At 48.7% G+C, this 23,431-nt stretch overlaps 9 protein-coding genes across 9 annotated transcripts; 6 read left to right on the top strand and 3 right to left on the bottom strand.

Moving 5' to 3' along the window:
* Positions 1–759: 759 nt before the first annotated feature.
* Positions 760–1,465, bottom strand: N7525_009087 (uncharacterized protein; the record flags this gene model as incomplete). Its single annotated transcript, XM_061214586.1, has 3 exons — positions 760–1,011; positions 1,087–1,191; positions 1,385–1,465. 3 exons carry the CDS (start codon positions 1,463–1,465, stop codon positions 760–762), a joined length of 438 nt encoding a protein of 145 aa, XP_061069017.1.
* A 4,269-nt stretch (positions 1,466–5,734) lies between these two features.
* On the top strand, positions 5,735–6,768 carry N7525_009086 (uncharacterized protein; the record flags this gene model as incomplete). The annotated part of the gene is made up of 2 exons (XM_002563165.2): positions 5,735–5,855; positions 5,918–6,768. The coding sequence occupies 2 exons, from the start codon at positions 5,735–5,737 to the stop codon at positions 6,766–6,768; spliced, it is 972 nt and encodes a 323-aa protein (XP_002563211.2).
* A 177-nt stretch (positions 6,769–6,945) lies between these two features.
* N7525_009085 (NADP-dependent oxidoreductase) lies at positions 6,946–8,214 on the bottom strand (the record flags this gene model as incomplete). Its single annotated transcript, XM_061214585.1, has 5 exons — positions 6,946–7,421; positions 7,470–7,601; positions 7,655–7,795; positions 7,876–7,991; positions 8,039–8,214. 5 exons carry the CDS (start codon positions 8,212–8,214, stop codon positions 6,946–6,948), a joined length of 1,041 nt encoding a protein of 346 aa, XP_061069016.1.
* A 3,438-nt stretch (positions 8,215–11,652) lies between these two features.
* On the top strand, positions 11,653–13,061 carry N7525_009084 (LysM peptidoglycan-binding domain-containing protein; the record flags this gene model as incomplete). The annotated part of the gene is made up of 3 exons (XM_002563162.1): positions 11,653–11,670; positions 11,770–11,939; positions 11,996–13,061. The coding sequence occupies 3 exons, from the start codon at positions 11,653–11,655 to the stop codon at positions 13,059–13,061; spliced, it is 1,254 nt and encodes a 417-aa protein (XP_002563208.1).
* Positions 13,062–13,540: 479 nt separating this feature from the next.
* On the top strand, positions 13,541–13,909 carry N7525_009083 (uncharacterized protein; the record flags this gene model as incomplete). Its single annotated transcript, XM_002563161.1, has 1 exon — positions 13,541–13,909. One exon carries the CDS (start codon positions 13,541–13,543, stop codon positions 13,907–13,909), a length of 369 nt encoding a protein of 122 aa, XP_002563207.1.
* Positions 13,910–14,211: 302 nt separating this feature from the next.
* On the bottom strand, positions 14,212–16,071 carry N7525_009082 (uncharacterized protein; the record flags this gene model as incomplete). Its single annotated transcript, XM_061214584.1, has 6 exons — positions 14,212–14,673; positions 14,741–15,078; positions 15,134–15,508; positions 15,557–15,753; positions 15,811–15,881; positions 15,931–16,071. 6 exons carry the CDS (start codon positions 16,069–16,071, stop codon positions 14,212–14,214), a joined length of 1,584 nt encoding a protein of 527 aa, XP_061069015.1.
* Positions 16,072–16,478: 407 nt separating this feature from the next.
* Positions 16,479–17,812, top strand: N7525_009081 (uncharacterized protein; the record flags this gene model as incomplete). The annotated part of the gene is made up of 4 exons (XM_002563159.1): positions 16,479–16,694; positions 16,744–16,848; positions 16,899–17,266; positions 17,317–17,812. 4 exons carry the CDS (start codon positions 16,479–16,481, stop codon positions 17,810–17,812), a joined length of 1,185 nt encoding a protein of 394 aa, XP_002563205.1.
* A 505-nt stretch (positions 17,813–18,317) lies between these two features.
* Positions 18,318–19,685, top strand: N7525_009080 (uncharacterized protein; the record flags this gene model as incomplete). The annotated part of the gene is made up of 1 exon (XM_002563158.2): positions 18,318–19,685. One exon carries the CDS (start codon positions 18,318–18,320, stop codon positions 19,683–19,685), a length of 1,368 nt encoding a protein of 455 aa, XP_002563204.2.
* A 282-nt stretch (positions 19,686–19,967) lies between these two features.
* Positions 19,968–23,296, top strand: ams1 (alpha-mannosidase; the record flags this gene model as incomplete). Its single annotated transcript, XM_002563157.2, has 2 exons — positions 19,968–22,618; positions 22,669–23,296. 2 exons carry the CDS (start codon positions 19,968–19,970, stop codon positions 23,294–23,296), a joined length of 3,279 nt encoding a protein of 1,092 aa, XP_002563203.2.
* Between the last annotated feature and the right edge of the window lie 135 nt (positions 23,297–23,431).

Genomic DNA, 23,431 nt, shown 5'->3' with positions numbered 1-23,431 from the left:
AAGTAAAAGTAGCGTGATGGTTTGTTTGCTGTTTGTTGGGGATGTGATGTGAGGGGTCTGAGTGGGCTCAAAGTGAGAGAAGTAAACACTTAAAGTGCAAGAAGCAAACGCTTTAAGTGAAAGATATGTAAAGGTTGGGTGTCGCTGTTTCAACACCTAAGGGACTTTTGGTTCCCCAACAACCTTCAGATGAGCATTCTATGTCATTAGAATGCGCCAAAGAGGACGCCGCTGCCGATACCATGGCCGCACATATTTGGGCCGAGATCGAGGCTCGCGTAGGGATTATGGTAGCGTCGCCTCCCATGTGCTCTGTATATGCCGTCCTCGACTGCGGGAATGAGATTGCCGCTATCGTCAGGGCAAGGTAACGGAGACTGAAATCCAGGCGTGAGGTTCCAGGATCGAAGATGATGTTCATGACTCCCGGATGGTCTCCTGGTAATACGTTTGTTGTTCATCCGGCAGCGTCTCTTCTCGCTCATAGTTCGGGAATCCAGGATCGCAAGGTAGGTGAAACTACAGAGTGAGCTAATGGGATCTCAGTTTCCTTTCATCCTTTAATCAGATTCCACCGAGCAATATCAGTTACTACTGTCACAAGAGGTATCCATGGTCGCAATGAAAAGTAAGATTTGTGAGACGAGATGCTTATCCCTTTCCATTCTTTGAGCCCTCTCTCTTCTCACTATTGAAGCTAACTCCATATTAGCATTCTTGTTTATTGCACTAGCTTAGGAGTACTCAAACTCACCATACTCAGTTGTCACATAGGAAGGTGAATGGGGCCACTGATGGAGCGTTGGTCGCGGATACCTTCAGCTCCAGCTCCTGCAATGGAGGAGTCGATGCAGTCGCTTCATGTGGGGGAACGCGCATTGGACGTGCAAGGCTCGTTGCCCTTATAGCACGCGGTGCCCATGGCACCGGTGGCCGACGAACTGGGGAGTCCCCAGGTTGTGGGTAGGAACGGGTCGGCGGGTTGGCGTTGTCGATTGCGGCATGCCGTCTCTACTCGATCTTTAGCACTCGCTCATAGGAAAGACTGTATATTCCAGTAGACATGGTCAAGGATTTGCATCCTACCTGGAAGGTCATGGTACCAGTTCTGAGTCCAAAAAGGACAGTGAATGGGTACTTAATAGTACCATGGCTGGCGTTTCCTCCGATATGGCAGTAGACAAGTCCTTCCTAGAGATATCCATATTATGTTAGTCACCGGTCAAGTCCCACAGAGATATTGTATAGTTGGCATAGCATTGTACGTGCTAACATATCGACAGCTCGAATGCCGAGATGCACGACAACTGAACCCAAACAAAATGGCATAGGAGGGGTGAACCTGCTTAAGCAAAATGCCCGCAGTATTCCAATGTAGACTCACCTTTGGACCGTTTCGGTCATAAGAGTCCCACATTTTACGGAGGCGCCAACCTCCAATGCCGAGGGCAACTGAGGTTGCCATAGTGCTGTTTTTGATAGGTGATGTTGGTGATAGGTGTTGAGATGGAGAAGTTGAGTGGTGAAGAGATAGATGGTGGTGAAAAGAAATGGTAGTGAAAAGAGATGGTAGTGAAGGGATAGTTAAGAGGTGAGTGAGTTTGAATAGGAATTGGGAAAAAAGATTAAAGGAAGGAGGACCGATGAAGGAAAAAGGAACAGAAGCAAGAAGAGAAGCGAGATCTTGGAAAAGGTCAGAGAAAAGATCTCAAGTTGACTTCGGTCTGACCTGAGAAGTCTATCAGCGTTCTCTCAGAGCCACCACATATCCTCAGACTTCTCTCACTTGGAGTAATTTAGTCAGAATTTCCCATTCCTCATTGTTCAAGACAGCCCTTGGCAGACAACCGTTGAGTGAACTTTTATTCAGCTTATGCACCCAGGTAACAAGTCTCTTTTTCACTGTATAAGGTTTCCAGTGGTTGTAGGAAAGAAGAGAGACAGGCTACGAGTTATAGACGTAGAATAAATTTGATTAAGACAGATATGATTCACGGCAAACTGACTTCAAAGTGTGACAGTCGTCTCTCACATTCAACATGAAGTGCTAGGGGAATGGTTGGACAGCGAAATACGAGGTAGCAGAGTTGCCAGTACGTCGCCTGGTCCATCGACCACATCTCGCCATCCTGCGTGCTGAAGAGGTGTTGGACCTCCGTCGTCCCTCCGTAGAGCGAGCTGGCCAGCTCGTAGACGTTATCATGCAGCAACTTGACGAAGCGATTTTAGCGTCGCCCGGACGCAGATTCGGCTGGGGTGGCCTTCGACGTTTTCATGGGCATCGAAATCTGGTGAGGGTACCCAGGAACTTCCAGATTCCCCCTAGCCCTGAGCTTGTGCGTGTATTTGACTCGGCCTCTAGCACCGCTCCAACAACCTGGCCCGCCGGTTGTTGGAAGCGGCCATGCCGTTCTCTTCACCTACGTAGACTCGCCCCCGATGTAGGTTTCGGGGTACAAGTTCGTAGTCAACGGTCCTTTTTGATCATTTCTGGCTTGCGTCGTTATTGTGGGTGTCGTACGGAAAGTTGTTGACTCTCGTAGGGGAAGAATGGTGCTCTTCGTTAAAGGAGTTTGGATAGTCGGCAGGGACTCAGGGCCAGGGGTAGTCTTTGTTTGATTGGCCCTTGAGAAATGGATCTCAGCCGTCTCTCCAATGAAATCACTGGCTCCGTCGTACGTCTTAGGTGCCCTCGGCTCCCAAAAAGTGACGTCTCTATGCACCGTCACCTTCTTGATTTGTGGATTGCAAATGGTTTCCGCATCGGAGGAATGATCTCGCCCGCTCCATCTGCCTTTGCGTTCTGGCCTGGTGATGCAGTAGGTCATTGTCGTTCCATGTCTTTCATTGTTTCCCATTATTCGACTGCGCATCCCTTCAAACAAATCACGTCCCAATGGCTTCGTAAATGCATCGGCAACATTATCAGAACTCGAAATCAAATGAAAGGCGACGATCCCTTAGCGTACTGCATGGGAAAATCTCGCGATAGCCTTCGAGCTGCTCAGGCGACAGGAGCTTTCGAGTATTGATACCTTCTTTGAAGAGGTATTTCTCCTTCAAAGGCGACTTTGAGGGTGTCCCAATCTGGTTCATTTGTAGGGTCAACACTGACAGGGGCGCTAGGTGGAGTTAACGCTCGTCCCCATGGATAGAGGTCCTTTCTATCCTCAGGAAACGGGTGTCGTGTAAAGTGACATCTAGCGTCAATCCCTTTGTTGCCTTAGCATAGTTATCCTCCTGCATTATCGTGACAGCATTGTCGCTGTGTAAACAATGTAACTGGCAGAAATTGGTGCATTCCCATCTGAACCTTGTAAATATATATAAAAAGAAGGTCAAGCAACTGCTGTTTTGTCTCTGGTGAGTCAAGGGAGGCAGAGCTTCACGGGATACCAGCGCCGACAATGATGTCTGTGTCTCTAGATTGCGGACTCCTGAGGTCTGTTGCTTTTCAGGATGGCTGCTTGGCTTGGAAGCATTATCGATCTTTAGGAAGACGAAGGTATACCCATCTGTATGCCGTAAGTGGTTGTGATTTGGAAGAATACCACATTGCAAGGCTGATTTCGAAGAATACCGTTGGCACGGTGGGTAACTAGATAGAAACTAGTAAGTACTAGGTCTAGTTATTTGTAGTAAATAACATACCACACTCTTTATGGGGAGACTGGGGGCTATGGGAGGTAGCGCACGCACTACTAGAATTATCTAGTATACCCGGAAGGGTCCCTGCGAGGTTTGCCCTGCGACCCTGCGAGTGCGGCGGCCAGTGGTACGGTCCTTCTTCTTTCTCATCTCCTCACGCTGGCGGTGTACACAGCCTATTGAACGAGTTAGCTTCAAGATATATCAATAATGGGAGGTGTCAGTGGTGGATAGAAATGCTGCATAAGCACGCAAAAGCACCAGTAGAGGCCGATGGACAGAAGAGTCGCCCGTACATAGGAAGTGGGTGTCACAACACGGTTAATAACCGTACTCTGAAGATTCCTTTAGTATGAACATAACTAAGAGTTCGCATCTCACCTGGAAGGTCATCATCCCATGTCCGAGATTCAGAATTTTATCAACCCTCTTGGTCTTTTTCGAACATCCCAGACGTCTATTTGTCTTCTATCACACCCACAAGGTGCAGCAATGTTGGACGTCGGCCGAGGAGCTTCTGATGGACTTTGTCAGATGAACGAAAACAGGCCGAATTTGGTCATTTCCGCTTCGGAGTTCTCGGATCTCCAACAAAGTCTTCTAGCTCCTCAGTCCTCGCAGGCAATTCGAAGAAACGGGTTTCACGCCCAGTGGCAGCCACGCCATGCGGATGGCGATTGTGGTGATTATCCCAGCTCAGGATATTCTTTTCCAATTGGGTCTTGCCTTCTTCCACTGCGTCTTGGTTGCAATCGCAGACCTCGGAGCTTTGCCTCTTGCACTCAATAAAAAGGCTTTGACGATCTTGTCGCCACGGATGTTGGTGACCTCAATATTAGTGCGAGCTTGGGCGTCCTCTGCGGTATATGGCTCACGCTCGAGGCCATAACCTTCCTGAGGCGGAAAGTAACATCGTAGAATATGGGACCAAATACGGTCAAAAGTGCCCTTGCACGCAGCCCGTTCGAGCACCACAGGAGTCCAATGAGAAGAAAAGGAAGTGCAGAGAGGACTACCTGATCTGCACGGGAAGAGGGATAGGTGAATTCACTATGGAAGTGGTTGTAACAATGAATCCACTATGGAAGTGGTTGTAACAAGAAATAAAACAGAGCAGGGAGAAATTCCCTGCGAAGATAGAGCCGGCATACAACCTAGAATTTTGAGCGTCGCATCGCCTCCAGCAAGTTTGCATCTTCCCTAGCCTTTGGTGGTGGCGTAGGAACATGGATGCCGGGGCGGCGCAGAGAATCTCATTGGGAGGTCAGAAGTCCTGATGTGAGACCTTGTTCTGGGCTTCTGCGCCGGCTGTAACCGAACATGACCATTCTGTGTAGACTGTAAGGCGAGGGTGGGACTAGGGATATAGGTTAGTGACGGTGGTGGAGGTCGTAGCCGGCAGTCATATATCAAAGAAATATTGTGGACTGGTATAGCATTATGAATCCTAACTGGCATAGGCAGTTCCAGGCCCAAGATGCACGACAACGGAAGTAAAAGAAGAAGAGACATGAGAGGCAGAAGCCTAAGTAAATAGAATGCACATCATCCAAATGCCCTCAATGTAAACGTACCTTTGCAGCGTCTCACTTATTAGCGTCATCGGTTGACGCTGATATTCCCCATTGCTGGGAGGGAGGTCGGGATGCGATGAAATTGATAGTGAAAATGTTGATGGTGAGTATTTGAGAGAGGGAAAGGAGCAAAGAGTCAGTCGTTGGTGAGGTGTCGAGAGGAGAAAGATCAAAGACAGACATCTGAACCTCAACCTTGGGGGTGCATTGGGTTCAACTTTCGGATGCCATTTACATCCTGCTCGTATTTTGCTCAGATTTTGAGTACTTCGTCAACCGGGGCAGATAGTACATCTCTGTCAGTAATTCAAGTGTTTTAATTTCCCTAGTCTCAAATAGTTGTTAGTTAGGGCATATTCCGTTAGTTGATTCAGGCATCCACCCCGAAAAGTCAGGCTTCCAACCCCTTAACCTATGTCGCTTCGCACTCCGGTACGTTTGTTAGTGCGAGCATCGGCTATTAACCAATTCAACGCCGAACGCCACCTAAGGTCCAATAATTCTCACATCTCATGAAGATGTCCGGATGGGTGGTAGCTGCTATGGACGCACTCAACTATGCGGGTGCAGTAAGATTCACACCAGAAAGCGATATCCCAGACCTAAGCGGGAAGGTCATCTTGGTTACCGGCGGTGGGTTGAACCGTGTATCAATGACGCATTAATGCCGCATCTAACGCTATGTATTCCCACAGGAAACGCAGGATTAGGCAAAGAAACAGTCCTCCAGTTGGCTAAGCACAATCCGAAGAAGATCTTCCTCGCCGCGCGGTCAGAAGTAAAGGCAGAGGAAGCCATCAAGTCGGTAAAATCATCCGTTTCAAATGATGTCGAAGTTGTATGGATACCGTTGGACTTGATGTCAGGCAAATCGATCAAGAACGCAGCGGAGCAAGTAAACGCCCAGTCGTCCCGTCTCGACGTCCTAATCCTCAATGCGGGTGTGATGGCTCTGCCCCCCGGTGAAACTGAAATGGGCCACGAGATTCAGCTCGGCACAAACCATACCGGGCACTTTTATCTCACCAAATTGCTGCTGCCCACACTGCTCAAGACGGCCGAGGAGCCTGACTCGGATGTCCGCGTCGTGTCGCTCGCTTCTGTTGGGCATAATTTTGCGCCGGCGTTTGAGAAAATCTTGGATCAAGAGAAGCTTAAGAAGGTTAGCACGACTGCTCGGTATGGAGCGTCGAAGGCTGCCAATATTCTCTTCGCGGCGGAACTTAGCAGGCGGTACCCGTCAATCACGTCGGTGGCTGTTCATCCAGGTATTATTGTAACGAATTTGTATGATTCTCTGAATTCGCAGTCGCTGTTTGCTGCTTTGGGCTCTAAATTTTTGCGTTTATCTGGTTCGACAGTCCAGCAGGGTGCATGTAACTCGCTGTGGGCTGCTGCTGGGGCGAAGAAGGAGGAGCTCAGCAATGGAGGATATTATGTGCCTGTTGGGATTTTGAAGCGTCGAAACAAATGGGCATGCAATGAGGATATGGGGAAGCGCTTGTGGGAATGGACTGAGTTGGAACTCACCAAAGCCAATCTCTGATAATATTTGCGTATTTATCTGCTCATAGGCTTGCACATGATTTCAGCCAAGATTGCCATCTAGTTGTCGATATTGAATTCGATTTGTTTTTGTAACGTGGTATACGCTTGCTTGAGTGTAATAAATCTTGCTATATATCAGACAGAGGTACATTCTGAGTTATATCAGTTGGAAAAACTACGAATTGACAACTTTAACAACCACCTTCCCCAGACCTCCCTTCCCACTATAGACAATTTGGCACGCAGATCGCACCGCTTCAATATCGGAAAGCTCGACAGTGTTTCCAATCACCGTTCGCAACCTGTGTTCCTCAACATGGCTTCTCAACTCGTCCAGATCTTGACCACTCGATTCCAGAAACATATAGGAATACTCAACACCATACCGCCATGCCCTTAGTTTACGGACACAATCGAAAGCATTGAGACCCATACGTAGAGCAATCGGAATGCCACGGTTTTGGGGAAGATCCAGAATTGAAGATTCCTGGAGCTGGTTGCCTGATGGCATGGTCGCAACCGACACGATACATCCAGATTGTGGTTTCATGAGGCAGAGATACTCCATTGCAGAACCAACTGTGTCGAAGAGGAAGTCCACCGAGCGAGACTCAATGACCTTTCTTGGGTCGGATTTTGTGTAGTCAATTACTATCAATGTGTAAGTAAGTGGTTATCCATGCGAATTTGAGTCCTTACTCTCATCGACCGTTCCTTCGCCTAGGAGCTCTTTGACTTTTTCCACTTTTGTAGTCGAGACTGTGGTGATGACCTTGCCTGCATGGAAGACATTCTTCGCCAACTGGCATGCAAATAAACCTGTTCCACTCACTTTTATTATGTTAGATTCATAGACAACAGTTTGCAGGACAAAAGCAACATACGACCAGCAGGCACAAAGACAGTCTTTCCAGCTAGATCCCCTTTGTATTTTCTGAGTGCTTGAAGTGCAGTCATTGCTGCCAGAGGGATTGAAGCTGCATCCTCGAATGACAGTGACGGAGGCTTCAGGGAAATGTATTTCTCTGTACAAAGGACAAATTCACTGCAAGACCCTAGTACTCGAATGTCAGTGGGGTCCTATGATCGTCGGGCCAGAACATACCTCGAGAAATCTCCGGTAGTCTAGTATAGACCTCATCTCCGACTTGAAACTTGTTCACATCTGACCCAATCTCTGTGACTATACCGGCACAGTCATAGCCGATCTTATATGGAAAGCTATTGATGTCAGGGACGCTTCTCGTAATGTATATGGGACCACATACGTGTCTTTTGCCGCCAACTTGAGCATCCCATCAGCCTTCTTCACATCGATTGGATTGATGCTCGCCGCGTGAACCTTGATGACCACATCTTTTGGATCGCTGAGCTCCGGTTTAGGCAATTCAGAGACCTGATAGCCCGATGGCTTTGAGTATGACGGAATGTTCAAGGACAACATATCCGGCTTAGAATTTCTCTGAGATGTCAAAATAAACAAATCAACGTCGTGACGACACTATTTAAACTGCTCGATGGTTGAACTGAAAAGACCGTCCGGATGCCGGATCCGTCTCATAGTTCATCTCGGACCCACAGTAACGGGTTAACTATCTCCCCGATGCCGAGCAAAGGCTGAGATTATTCAACACGCCGTGGTTCTCGACCAATTCTTTTGGATACAGGTCGCAAGACTTAACTAACACGGAAATCTTCGAGATAACGCTGCTTAAAATCAGTGGTATTGTGGGAAGAAGATTTAACCACGTTTTGTTCGTTGGGTGTACAAGATGGTACATTTGTGTTGTAGTGTGCCCAAGTTACCCCACAGATAACTACAGTTTTCCACAAAACATATATCACGACAGGAAGCTCGCGACCAGGCTTTATGGCTTGGAGTGGAAACGTCTTACATTCCAATATTCATTCTGATTCCCGTATACATGTTGTAGCTAAGCTCTCGGCTGCGAGTTTGTATGTGAATCCTCCCGGTGGAAGCGGGCACCTGCAGGTCCACGGGTGGATACGTCACTGAGCCTTGGATCGTTATTTTGCTACCCATGGATCCATATATCAACTACTCGGTCAACGCAAACTTCACTTCAATCCAAGCAATACAATACATATTTAGGTGTCCTACGACTCGGGAGGTCATTGTACCAGGTGATTTCTAATCTCTACATATGTACGGAGCACAGGTATGACGTCAGGCTTCTCGCTACTTTCTACATCGTCCGTCGCAGACGGGTGAAAGGAGCTGGATTCTCGGGAGCTGGATTCTCAGGGGCTGGTTAGTAGAAGGCCGTCCAGGCTGATCGTTATTTGAATCGAAAAAGATGGCTGTAAAGTCTAGCAATGTGTAAGTGACGATCCTGGATCTTCAGGAGAGACCGCGAGGTACAAGACACCCCTGAGAAATATATTCGCTCATATATCGTTTTCGGCTGCGCGTATGGAGTAGTACAGATGGGATTTGTGGACAGAATTGTCCATGGGCAAACTATTGTTGATATTCTGCGTATCAACGATGGTCTGCTTTAATCATTTCGGACTAATCCGAGGGGCTCTAGACAAGGTTGTTTCACCCGTGTTTGAGACACAGTTAGACTTCAGGCAACATAGAATCTGCCGAAATCCTCATGTCCATATATGGTACTATGCCCTCGAAACAGTGATTTACTCACTATTAATAGGCGTTCGGTCAAATGCCTTCTTAGTTAGTGCGCGCAAGGGCCCCAACCTTGCTCAGCCTCAGTCTTAGCCACCGTCTTTGATTGAAGCCACTATTGTATCATATACTTCCGATGTACGAAGTACTCTGTATTGATTAATTCTTTTGAAATAATACTAGCCCACCAAATGACTGTTCTTGGTATAAACACGTAGCGTAGCGTATTGGGCCATAAACCAAAAGTGATATTTAGCTTCTTGTACAACGAGTGACCACGTGGACAGAATAGTCATTGGGATGCAAACACTCGAAATTACTTTCCAACATCGTCGGATGCCAGCTGTATTCGCCATGTCTTGGCGTTTACATATTCTACAACGGACTAGGCCAAGGGCTGGCAGCACTCATTTCAGAGATCAGGTGATGTTTGTCAATATATAACCCAAATGCACGTTTTCCGGATATAAATTACTAAGGAGTACTTTTTATTGAGTGCGAGCAAACAAGTATTGACGGCTTTCTTGCAGGTTATTGCGGGTCCTTTGAAGGTTTGCATTATTAGCGACTCAAGGCATACATTTGGACCCTTGGCATGTTAGCAACCTCGAATACGAGGGATTTCAAAAGGATCAATCGTAGTTCCAATCCGAAGGTGCTACAAAGCGATCATAGATCACTGATGGCCGGTGGCTGGCGTCATATCCTACAACATTGTAGATTCCTGGTTAGGTAGGTCCTCGGTCTGTCGATCACTGTCAAGCTTCTGCATAAGATGTTGCATTGAATTGCATGATCCAGCCTCGGAAGTCCGAAGGTACATTTGCGATGACGGCTGGGCACCGGAGGCGGTCCATCTGACTAAAATCATAATTTAATTACTTTGTTGATCCATGACTATGTTGTAGCCAAATAGTAGGACAACATCATGTCTCCGAGATAGAAGTGAAAGAGATCAAGAAATGAATAACGGTGATATTCTTTCACCTTCTACTGTGGGTTAGGCAAAGCGGAGAAGTACGCGTTCACAGTTAAAAGAACTTTGTTTTGCCGGTGAGCCTGAGCGTCCCCACTGCACTATGAATAACCTTGATGACATCTTCGTGTCTAACTAGTTGTAGTGTGACTCGTATGAAAAAAAAATAATAATTCCAGGGTTGGGCGTGGTCATTGCAAGCGTAGAAAGGTGAAGCTAATGGGGCCGAAATGCTGTAGTCCGGGTAGAACTATAATGCACGATATAGTGGTCCTAATAAAACTGGAAGAATCATTGAGAGAATCTATTCCATAATCAGTTACTCCGTACAACAAAAATGAAAAAGAAAAGAAAAAGAAAATTGGTCTTTGTTCGAGTGAGACCTCCAGAGTAGGAGTGCCTGAGAAAGCAGGCCACAATCAGCCACCAGCGCCTCGGGTATTCCATGCCAATGCAACCCTCCATATTCCTCTATTCCCTCGCCTCTTTGTCTTATTTTGTGGAACAAACGGGGTCCCACATCCTTAGCCCCAAAGCAATTTATTTCCCGTTCGAATTCAAGCCCGAATGTGATAAAGTGATAAAGTGCGAGATGCATGAATACCCGTCACATGCAATGAAACCCTGGACCTGACACGGGTGAATCATCCAGGTACCAGGGGAGAAATCCAGGAACACACAGCGCAGAACCAACCGGAACCCAAATGTCCAAAGTCTCTTGTCTTTGATCAGCCACCCGGAAGGGCCAGAAGAGGAGACAAAAAAGGACGAACTCCGCCGGAGTTCCACATGGATGATCCTAGCCTCCCCACATAGGGCCAATCACCAGCCCACGAACGGGGTGATGAACGCCGATGAACGCTATCATTGACTCGAAGGACCAACTAGGTTCGCCCACACTGCTCAATGCCATCTGAAACCGACCAATGGCTCAATAACCAGGCGGCCGGGTCCCCTCTCGGGCGGTGTTTCAGCCCTTACAGGCACTATACCCTCCTGCGCAAGGCCCAGAGCCCGCTATTGGACCACTTTTACAGCCACCTCTGAACGTAATTCGATTCCGCTGCGGGCCTCGACTGATCACTTTACCAAACGAGAAAGGAAGGGCAAAGGGCACACAGCTAGTCGTGAGTACATATACTTTCGTTCCCCGTCTCCTCTTTTCTTTCTCTCGACCGTGCAAGCAGGGCTTCTTCCACAGTTCCTTATCGTTTCTTTGTCGCTTCGATTTCGTCGTCCCCATTCCATCCCTCAAAATGTTCTTTCCTTCATTGGTATGTCTATACTTCGCATGAACCACAGGTCGCGAGCGCGACATGGTCCACAGCTCCACCCCCAACCAAACGTGCAACCATCGCTAATTTCGCACATAGATCCTGGCTGCTGGCAGCCTGCCTACCCTCATTCAAGCCATTCCTCATGGCGCGAAGCCCCATCACTCTTTTCACCGGCGCGCCGCTGCCACCTATGCTGTCATGGGTGGTACCGGCGAGGTCTCTGACGGATGGCCTTCCATGAGCCAATGGTCGGAGTACGAGACTCTGTGAGTAGATCAACCTGAAAAGAAAAGCAGAGCTTCGAACTGAACATTATTATTAGCTGGGGTCTCAACCAAATTCTCATTGCCGCATCATGCGACAACTCTGATGACGAAACAAGCGACATTAACACTAGCATCAAGTCGGTCGCCAGCGAAACTGGTGTTGATCCTCGATTCATTCTTGCAGTTGTTATGCAAGAAAGCAAGGGCTGCGTTCGCGTTCACACCACCAACAACGGTGTCCAGAACACTGGTCTCATGCAGAGCCACGCTGGCGAGGGCTCCTGCAACAAGGACGGCAGCAAGACAACACCCTGCCCCTCCTCCATGATTAAGCAAATGATCAAAGACGGCACCGCTGGAACCAGCCAGGGCGACGGTCTCAAGCAGTGCTATGAGGCTCAGACCGGCGGCGAAGCGGCCAAGTACTACAAGGCCGCACGCACCTACAACTCTGGCTCCATCGACTCGTCCGGCAACCTCGGTCAGGGCATCGCAACCCACTGCTACTCCTCAGACATCGCTAACCGCGTCCGCGGCTGGGCTGGTGACGTGACCGAGTGTGTCGAATCTACCATTGGAACCCTTACTAGCGCCGTGGGATCGGTCCTCGGTGGTTCCGACGACGACTCGAGCTCTTCCTCTTCCTCTTCCTCAACCGCTGCTGAGCAGCCTACGGAGGCTGCTGAGCCTGTCGAGAGCTCTTCCTCGGTTGCTGCTGAGCCTACCCAGGCCTCCTCCGCTCCTGTCGAAGCCGCCCAGCCAGCCGAGACATCGTCCGCCGCATCCGAGACCACCTCCGTGGCACCTGCCCCCACCTGGACCCCCAACGTGAACGTGCACATGGCCGCACAGAGCCCAGCCCCCACCCCATCCTGGACAACCAGGTCCGCGCCAGCCGCAACAACTGCACCAGCAGTCCCCAGCTCATCCGGAACAGCTCCTCTCTATCCCTATGCCAGCTCGTCATGCCAGAAATACTACACCGTTACGCACGGTGATTTCTGCGAAAGGTTGACCGAAACTGTCGGAATCTCCTTCCCTGATCTCCGCAGTTTGAACCCTGGCCTCGACGAGAAATGTTCGGATCTGTGGCTCGGATATCAGTACTGTATCAAGGCTTAAGTTCGAGCCTCTGATCTACTTTTGGATTTTTTTGTCTTTTACTGATTCCCAGGGTCTTTTTGATCTACTTTTACCTTCTTCCTCTCTTTAAGGCGGTGCCTTCTTTGTACATAGCATGAGCTTGCTCTGCAAAAATTGGCTGTGGGTGATGCTGGCACCCGCCCATGGTCTTTTTACGATGAATGACACCAGCGAACTCTTTCTTTCACACTTACACTTTCTGTCTTTCTTTGACCATTGTAGAGCATGCGTATGTATACTCTAGAGACAAAGGAAGACAAAGAAAGACCCGTTTTGGCCATAACGAATGCACTCTAAAATTTGACAAAGCTATTGTTCAAATGATATTTCTTCTAAAGGCCCGAAATCAAAGAACATTGTTAAAAACCCATCATCACTGTCTCTGGTCTTCTATTTAAAAAAGCTTTAACCACTTATACAATCAACTAACAGCCAGAAAGTACCAATAAGCCCTCAATATGATGATGCAACCAGCTATGTTCAGATACAGATTCGGGGGTCCGGGTCTTCCCGAATGGGAGATGAGTGATTATGAATGCGTTTACTTTGTGACAGTGTATTTCCACGAGAAACACAGGACATATTCCAGCGAAAAGCTCATGCAAAGTATGATTCGCCGAATTAAAAACGGTGAGGCCGAGGTCAGCCTTAAGCCTCTCCATCGTCACACTCCGCGATGTATCTCAATGCCGGTCTATGGACCATATGACGCCCCGAGTGCTGTCGTTCTTGCAACCGCTAGAGAAGTTGCACAGACGCGCTTGAATGAAATCCAGCAAGGGTTTGTGGAGATTGACATGGATCTTCTGTTCGGTCGTGAGCATTAGAGATACCGTTCGATTATTTTCGAATTTGGTTATTTTGGCTTGCAGTCTGTGAATATAGCCTTTAACTATTCTGATATAATCTTTCTCCATCGTACATGTAGTAAACGTTTATTGGACAGTAGTACTCTTAGAACGATCCTCCTAGTAGAAACCAGTGCCTGTCTGTCGTATAGAAATCCAACTAACTTGGAAAGCCTCCATCTTCGTCTAATTAACCGCTTAATTATAACTGATCACAAGAGAGTACAATGCATGCCTCATCTATAAGTTCTCATATTGTGTAAACAAGCAATAAAAACAAATCATTTCAACTGAAGTGCTCCCCCTTCCACAGCCAGTCGAATAACCTCCTTATTCAGTCCCTCCCAGCGAGTCCGTCCCTTGATAAACCAATATACAAAGGCAAATAACGTACTGGCACCAAAAATCGGCGCCGCATAGTTCATATTCTCACCAGTAACCGGTAAGGCTGATGGGAATGCCAGCCACACTGTAACCCAGGCAGTATACACCAAAGCAAAGACATTAACCGGAAGACCCCATATTCCCATATTCCAGTTTCCAAGAGGCGCTGCATGCTTCTGGAACCGATTATGAACCATGCAACTAATAGCAATGAAATATGACATGAAGAGGCCAATCGACCCCAGTGCAACGAACGCCCCAAAGGCAGCACCGTCCGCGATGTTCAAACATGCTAGCATCATCACAATAACTACTGGGAGCCAGACGGCACGAATTGGCACATTGTGCTTGCGGTCAATCTGCCGTTGTCAGCAAATACCTCCTGCGTCGTTTTATATGGGACTGTCTGGCGCAGGTGATACATACATGACTAAACCACTGGGGAAGGGCCCCGTCGCGAGCCCATGCCCACGTCAATCTCGAGACAGATGCGATACTCGCGAGATTGACCGATAGCGAGATCACAAGTAAACCACTGACCATCGCGGTGGCGGCTTTCACAGACCCGGTTGCTTGCCGGCAGATCTCGATTATCGGGAAGCTTGATTTCTGCGCTTCCTCCACCGAGCCCATCGTGAAGAGCATACAGACGGCCATTGCGTATGCCAGAATGCCGTTAGCGATGACAGTATAAAAGATCGATCTCGGAACTGCTTGTTTTGCTCGACGGACTTCTTCACTCATGTGTACAGCGCCGTCAAATCCTGCGACGCTTAGCTTGCTGTCTTTACTTCTTCCGAGTATATAGTGTATACGTACCGACAAACCCCCAAACAGGGGTGAGCAGACCTATATTCCATGCGGGGAAATTTGCCCAGCCCGATGTGCTTTGCGTGTGTAGAAAGACAAATTCTGGTGTGTGGCGGGGTGCTAGAGCTGCCAATACAACCAGAAACACAATCAACAGACAGATGTGTAGAATACCCGCCAGCATTTCAATCCATGGAATCAGCCAAAATGTATACATGTTCATCAATACTTGGACGATAAGCATGCCGACAATGATGAGGGTGATGTGCCATTGCTTAGGCTCGTATTCTGGGTAATTAACGCTCGCTAGGCCCTGGATCATTGTAGCAGTGGTGTTGGCAACACCGGCGAGTGTGGAAATCCACGCAAACCAAGTCACCCAACCTGCGTAATGTTAGCATTGATTCAACAAGTACTCGATTAGTGACTTACCCTGCATCCAAGTAATGAACTTCTTCTGATTTGCCGGTGCTAGGTTATGTGTCCAGTGATACTGGGCCCCAGCAATTGGTTGCATTGATGCCATCTCGGCTAGCGAGGCAGATTGTGCCATTGCACCAAACACCACAATCACTATGCCCCAAGCTAAGGCTTCAGGGCCACCATTTGAGAGCACCGTGCTTAAGTTCCTAAATAGTGGTTGTGTTAGTAGTGCTGAAGCACAACAAGGAACAAGACTCTCATACAAAGCCTGAGTCTCCCAGCTCGACAAGTAAGTAAGTGAAAAGAAGAATATTTGAGTGAAATTGAAAAGTCGCTGTATACTGTCTCAGCTCGGCAAGCGCTATCGAGTTAACAAAACGTACCTTAGGCGAAGCCTGCTCCGTGAGTTCATTCCTTTTACGCGGGCTGTCATAGGCATTGGTGACATTTGCATCTTGGCATGATACGGCTTTTCCAATGACTACGCTTCCCCTCTCCAAAGGGAGCATCTCAAGGCGCTCCATTTGTTCTCGGCAGCGCAAAAATGGCAGTTGACGGAAGCAAAAAATTTCACAAGTCCCGAAGGAATACCGGAGAAAGAAAAAGCAAAACTGTCATGGAGGCCATGGTTCAAAAAAGCAAGGATCATGCAGAATCCTTGTCTTACAGTGTATTTTCCTTGTCTTGCCTGGATGGGATCGGCGTATGCTGCAGCACCAATATCCGGCCTGCTTTCGAGGTGGGACCAGAAGATGCATGGTTGTAGAACCTGAGATAGACCGATCAGTCGCAAGCCAAGAATGATCGCGCTCATGTGTCTTTGGTGGTGTGGAAGATCCAATAAAGAACCTGATATGAGGCGAGTCGGACAATGGTTGTATTCTCCATATATCATGTAAAATCTACGACATAAACATGATCCAGTTCAATTATGTCCAAGAATCTTTCGACTACCATGCCATCCAGCATAACAGTTCTTCTTCCGCCACTCCTGCCTGTCACTGAAAATGATCACGGTGCTTGGGTTATCACCGTGAGCACTATCCTTCTTATTATTACTATCCTCGCGACAACAGTGACCGTGCTATCTCGCATCCGCATTTTACGCGGAGTTTCCTGGAGCGATTCCACTTTGTTTCTCAGCTGTGTAAGTGTCTTTGCCTTGAATAGTTGCCTTTTCTAACTCTATGCACTAGATGATATACATTCCTCAGACTGTGTGCGTGAATATAGCCAGCTCCAGTGGCATTGGCAAGCACCGAGATGCGCTGAGCAATGCCTCCTTTGAAAGATACAGCAAGGTAGGAAGGTTAGACACTTTCCCAGAAAGGCTATATTCTAACGTAATCAGACGCTCTTCGTTAGTCAACTACTCGCCATTCTCGTCTTGGGGTGTTCCAAGGCCGCCGTTGCACTTCTCGTCCTATCGTTGCAACCTTTTGAGAAAACAACGCTCGCATGCAAGATTGTTTTGGGCTTGGTCAGCGCCTGGACCATAGCCTCATTAATAGCGCTCGGAAACCAGTGTGATCAACCGCAACCGTGGAACTCCATCACCGGGCGCTGTGTGGATCGAGAAGTGCTATATATCGCACTGGGAGGCGTCCATATGTTATTAGATGTGGTAATTATAGGGCTGCCAGTGACTCTACTACATCAAGTCCAGATATTGCGGTGGAAGCGCCACCAGATCTCTGCCCTGTTTGCGATGCGGATCCTGTGAGTGAATCTCTCAAACATAAGTAAAATTACCATCTAATCCTACACAGAGTCCTTGCTCTGACTATCGCTGGTCTACGCTCCCTCCGACCACTCTATAACTCCAACCCCATAGATGAAACATGGAATGCCCTCATGCCAGCCATCTGGCTACAATTAATCCTCAGCTCTTCAATTATCTGCACATGCATCCCAACCCTCAAACGAGTCCTCGCCGAGCTCCAGACAGGCATGATGGCCGGCATAGTTTCAGACTTTTTCGAGCAGTCTGTCTCAGGTCACACCAACTCGGGAGATCGATCAGCGTCCAAGTCTGATAATGCTGTTGGACAGGGATCAGGATCAGGATCGGCTTCCCGCTCACCAATTCGAAAATACTCGTTCGACATTGAGCGCGTGGATGGCCAAAAGAGCCTGCGCGAAAATGACGCCGTGCGAACGATCAACTATGAGGCCTTCTATGAAGGGCCTGATTCTTCTAGGGCCTCATCTTCCCAGAAGGATGTAAGCAATTCTCCGAGTATATATTCACAAGGCGGAAGTTAAAGGTAACTAGAGTTGAAAGGTTGAGATCATTCTGGCAAAGTACATCTACTGTTGAAGATATATCGACCTAGCTAGTTCCTTGGAGGTTGCGTGATTATATACCCAATTAGATTATGTTGCATCAACCCACACATGTGGATATATAGATCTCATTCAGATATATTCGGATAATATATCGTTACCCCTGTACAAGGTTGCAGAAGTGGCATGCAGATCAGATATGGCTCCAGCATTTGGTGCAATATCACTCTGCCCTTCCGTTTTGGCCGATGGTGATGTCAATAGGCGGCCCTGGTTCTGTGAAAAAGAAATATATATTTAGAGAATGTATTCGAATTCTGCCTTTAGAAATTTTAGCCCAGAGACTGAATCGAATTGATTTCTGATTCATAGTGAGCCACGTTGACTCACGGGGATGTGGGGGCAATGTGGGTTATATATATCCACTTGAGAGGAACAGAAGATGTCGAAACTGTTCTTTTACCTATTTTCTATCTCCCAAACAATGACAGACATCCTCGACATACTAGGTCAAACTCCGAGTCTGTACAAACTGTACACACAAATATGTTCCATCTACCGCGTACCCAATTCATCTTCTCATGACAGCATCATCGACACTTTAACAAACGGACTTGACCGATTGGCAAGAGATTTCCCATGGCTTACTGGCCAGGTTGTCAATGAGGGCGCAGGGGATGGTAATACAGGCGTCTTCAAAATAGTTCCCCTCGAGAAAATCCAGCTCGTGGTGAAAGACCTACGACATGACCCCTCTGCACCGACAATGGATGGGCTTCGCCAGGCCAAGTACCCTTTCACTATGCTCGACGAGAACACCATTGCTCCTTGCACGACACTAAACCTACCGAGTCATTTGCCAAGTATCACAACCGAGTCAGCACTGGTCTTCTGTGTCCAGGCAAATTTCATCGAGGGCGGGTTGATGCTCACGCTGGTCGCTCAGCATAATGTCATGGACATGACTGGCCAAGACTTTGTTATCGGATTACTGTCCAAGGCTTGCCACAATGAGCCTTTTACAAGCGACGAACTTGCAATCGGTAACATGGATCGGAGTCATCTCATTCCACTACTGGATGATTCGTACACCCCGGGCCCTGAGCTCGCTCGCCAGATTGTGAAACCCCCGCCAAGCGTCAAAGATGTCTCGGATCCTGTTACACCTCCAAAGTCTACATGGGCTTACATTGAATTCTCCGCGGCACAGCTTGGCTCGCTCAAAGCTCTTGCGACGAACACTTTGCCTGCCTCTACAGACTTCATCTCGACGGACGATGCTGTCAGCGCTTTTATATGGAAATCCATCGCCCGTGCCCGGGCTTCTCGTCTAGAAGCGACATCTGAGTCGATGCTTACGCGCGCAGTTGACATGAGACAGCGTTTTGGTCTTCCCCAGGGCTATCCGGGTCTCATGCAAACATTGACATACAACACCAACACTATCCAGAAATTATCCGAGGAGCCTTTGGGTATCGTTGCCGCCGAGCTTCGGTCCCAGCTCGACTCCAATAAGAATGATCTTGTATTCAATACCCGTGCCCTCGCCACAGTTCTCAACCGCTCGGCTGACAGGACCAAGGCGTCTCTTACTGCTACGGTCAACGTTTCGTCGGATTTCATGCTTAGTTCGTGGTCGAGGATTAGCTCTTATGATCTCGATTTCAATCTAGGATTGGGAAAGCCCGAAGCCGTGCGGAGACCACGCTTTACTCCCTTCGAGGGCTTGGGATATTTGATGCCTCGATCGGCTGCGGGTGAAATGGCTGCTGGCATCTGTCTGAGAGATGAAGACTGGGAACGGTTAAAGGTAGATGGGGAGTTTACGAAGTATGCTAGGTATATTGGATAGTGGTATATATATGAAACGATGTAAATATCACACTCTACAGTATATGCGTGGATGCTACTCTCCTACATAACAACAGAGTTGAGGGTCAACCGTCGATCGTCTCCGCATTCCGTGTCTCCGCATTTGGGAGTCTCCTTCCTTCATCTCTCTTACCTTCATCTCTCCCACACTCTCTGCTCTTTAACTCGATTCTTTATTCTCATCATACGATTGTTTAGGCTTGCTTTCAATTATAATATCAACGTCGCGTACTATTTCTCCTTCATATCTAAAGCCGTCATCATGGGTGGGGAAGTTCCCTTTCGCCCCGCTCCTCCCGCTTTACCCCAGTTAGCTGAACACCCGGTCGGCCAACGTATCAAGAAGATCTACACCGATCGACTGGGGCAGTTCACATCAAAGGGCCAGTATGAAGGCCAAAATCTCGTCTCGAAGTACCACGAAGCCACAAATTCGGACGAAGATCATGTCAAGCTCGCTGTTTACTCGGTCCCGGACCTGCAGCGACCGACCTTCAAAGAGGCGACCTCCCAGGAATTCAAGCCAACTCACATAGGCGCCTCTTTTGGCCCCAGTTGGTCCACGCATTGGTTCCGGATTCACCTTACCGTGCCCGGCGACATGCTCCAACGGGAGCATCTAGAGTTCCACTGGGATGCCAACAACGAAGGTCTGATCTGGACAGAGGACGGTCACCCGCTGCAGGGCTTGACTGGGGGCGGAGAACGGACCGAGTTTATTCTCCCTAAAGCCTGGTGCGATGGGAAGGAGCATACCTTCTATATTGAAATGGCCTGCAATGGCATGTTTGGCAATGCTCCTGGTGGCGATTCCATTCAGCCACCGAATCCCAATAAGTACTTCACGCTCAGCACAGCGCGAATCACCGCGGTAAATCTAGCTGCCCGCGCACTTTACTATGATTTCTGGATCATTGGTGATGCTGCCCGGGAATTCCCAGGTGACTCATGGGAGTCGCATGAAGCCAATGTGGTGGCCAATTCCATGATGGATGCCTTCATTGCCGGCAATGGAAGCAATGAATCTATCAATGAGGCACGAAAGATTGCTAGGAAGTACCTCGGCAACAAGGTTGATTCGTCCGATGTTTACGACACAGATACGCAGCCAATAGTCTATGCTATTGGCCATTGCCACATTGATACTTGCTGGCTATGGCCTTGGGCTGAGACTAAGCGAAAGGTAGCACGGTCATGGTCTAACCAATGCGACCTGATGGAAAGGTACCCCGAGCACCGTTTTGCTTGTTCTCAAGCTCAACAGTTCAAATGGCTTAAGCAGTACTACCCATCCGTCTTTGATCGCGTGAAGCGCTGGGTAAAGAAGGGCAACTTCCAGCCCATTGGTGGGAGCTGGGTCGAGCACGATACGAATATGCCAAGTGGAGAGTCGCTGGTCAGACAGTTTTTGTATGGACAGCGATTCTTCGAGACAAACTTCGGTAAGCGAAGCACAACTTTTTGGTTGCCAGATACCTTCGGCTACTCTACCCAGATCCCTCAGATATGCCGCCTGGCTGGGATGAGCCGCTTCTTTACCCAGAAGCTCAGCTGGAACAACATCAATAATTTCCCTCACACTACTTTCCAGTGGGTTGCGCTTGATGGCAGCCAAGTCCTGTGCCATATGGCTCCTTCCGAGACTTACACGGCTGAAGCACATTTCGGTGATGTCAAGCGCAGTGTCACTCAGCACAAGTCGCTAGATACGGACAAGACATCGCTACTTGTATTCGGAAAAGGCGACGGTGGTGGTGGCCCGACATTCGAGCACCTCGAAAAGCTGCGTCGCTGCCGTGGTCTCAGCGACCAGGTCGGCTCATTGCCCCGAGTGAAAATGGGCGAGTCAGTGGATGACTTCTTTGCAAGTTTGGAGGCAAAGGCTGCCTCTGGCACTGATTTTGCTACCTGGTACGGCGAGCTTTACTTTGAGTTGCACCGTGGAACATACACCACTCAAGCAAATAACAAGCGCAATAACCGCAAGTCCGAGTTCCTGCTGCGTGAGATCGAGCTTCTTGCGACCCTCGCCACCATCAATGCTTCCAATGACGGATATATGTATCCAAAGAAGGAGATTGACGATATGTGGGAAGGAACCCTCCTTTGCCAGTTCCACGATTGCTTGCCGGGCAGCTCCATTGAGATGTGCTATGACGACTCAGACAAATTGTATGCCGAAATCTTCGAGACGGGAGCCAAGCTGCGGAAGAATGCCCTCGAGGCTTTGGGACTCACTGGCAATGTCACCAATGCAAACTTCATGGCCCTCAATACCTTGCCATGGCCCCGTTCAGAAGTCGTTGCAGTTCCTCCAGCGTTGTCCGCATACAATGGATACAAATACGCCGTGGCTGATGGTACGACTGGGGTGATGCAAGTGCAGCCGGCTGACTTCAACACAACCGCTTCGGTGACCGTGACCGAGGTCAAAACAGGTGTCTTCCGCCTAGAGAACGGTAAGCTCAGGGTTGATGTCCAGGACGGGGTTATCACATCTTTGTACGATGTGGAAGCCGATAGAGAGATCGTCGCAAAGAATCGCCAGGCTGGGCAGCTGGTTATCTTCGACGACAAGCCTCTTTACTGGCAAGCATGGGATGTCGAGGTATTCCATCTTGAATCACGAAAGGAGTTGCCCGGGGGTAAGACGAGCATTGTAGAAAATGACCCGCACCGGGCGAGCGTCATGACTGAGACGCAGATCAGCGACAAGAGCTGGATCAAAACCACAATCAGCCTGTCGGCATCCACATCTGATGAGCCCTCATACGTGGAAATGGAAAGCGAGGTGGAATGGCAAGAGACGATGAAATTCCTCAAGGTCGAGTTCCCCGTTGACATCACCAACACTGAGGCATCGTACGAGACCCAGTATGGCATCGTTAGACGCCCGACACATTATAACACAAGGTATGCACCGACCTTCCACGCACTTCACAACGATACTAATTATTCTGCAGTTGGGACATGGCCAAATTCGAAGTCTGCTGTCACAAATGGGCCGACCTCTCCGAGAACGGCTACGGAGTCTCCATCCTAAACGACTCTAAATACGGCTTCGCAACATGCGGTAACCTGATGCGCCTTTCCCTGCTCCGTGCCCCCAAGGCACCAGATGCCCATGCTGACATGGGCCGCCACCACATCCGCTACGCAATCCTTCCCCACGCTGGTGCTCTTGATGCCCGAACGATCCGAGCGGGCTTCAATTTCAATAACCCACTCATCGTTGAAAAGGCCGGCCCTAAAGCATCTGCGTCCAATGCCCTGTTTGAATCTCTGTCTATCAAGGGCGCCCCGTCTTTGATTCTGGATGTTGTCAAGCGCGGCGAGGATGATGCAGATGTTTCGTGGGATGGTACTCCTACCCGTCCTGGGAAGAGTGTTATTCTGCGTGTGTATGAATCGCTTGGTGGTAAGGCTCGTGGTACTATCGAGACTACACTGCCTGTGGAGAATGCCTTCAAGTGCAATATTCTTGAGGATAATGAAACTGATGGGCTGGATATTGAGACTCAAGATGGTCGCTCCGTGATCAAGATTGAGTTGAGGGCGTTTGAGGTCGCTACGTACCGACTGCAGCTATGATCGTAACGGGAGTGGCGGGCTTTGACCAAGCACATGGAATATTGACACCCATCGTATGTACTTAGCTCGCGTCGCATTCATTAGGAAGCAATGAAACAAATGATGTATCCAACAAACGCTGTAGTCTGTATAAGT

Source organism: Penicillium rubens, assembly GCF_028828025.1.
Source record: "Penicillium rubens strain IBT 27055 chromosome Unknown utg000003l_segment0_segment0, whole genome shotgun sequence".
NCBI lineage: Eukaryota > Fungi > Ascomycota > Eurotiomycetes > Eurotiales > Aspergillaceae > Penicillium > Penicillium rubens.
The sequence above is the reverse complement of the archived record's forward strand: the minus strand, read 5'-3'. Positions and strand labels throughout refer to the sequence as shown.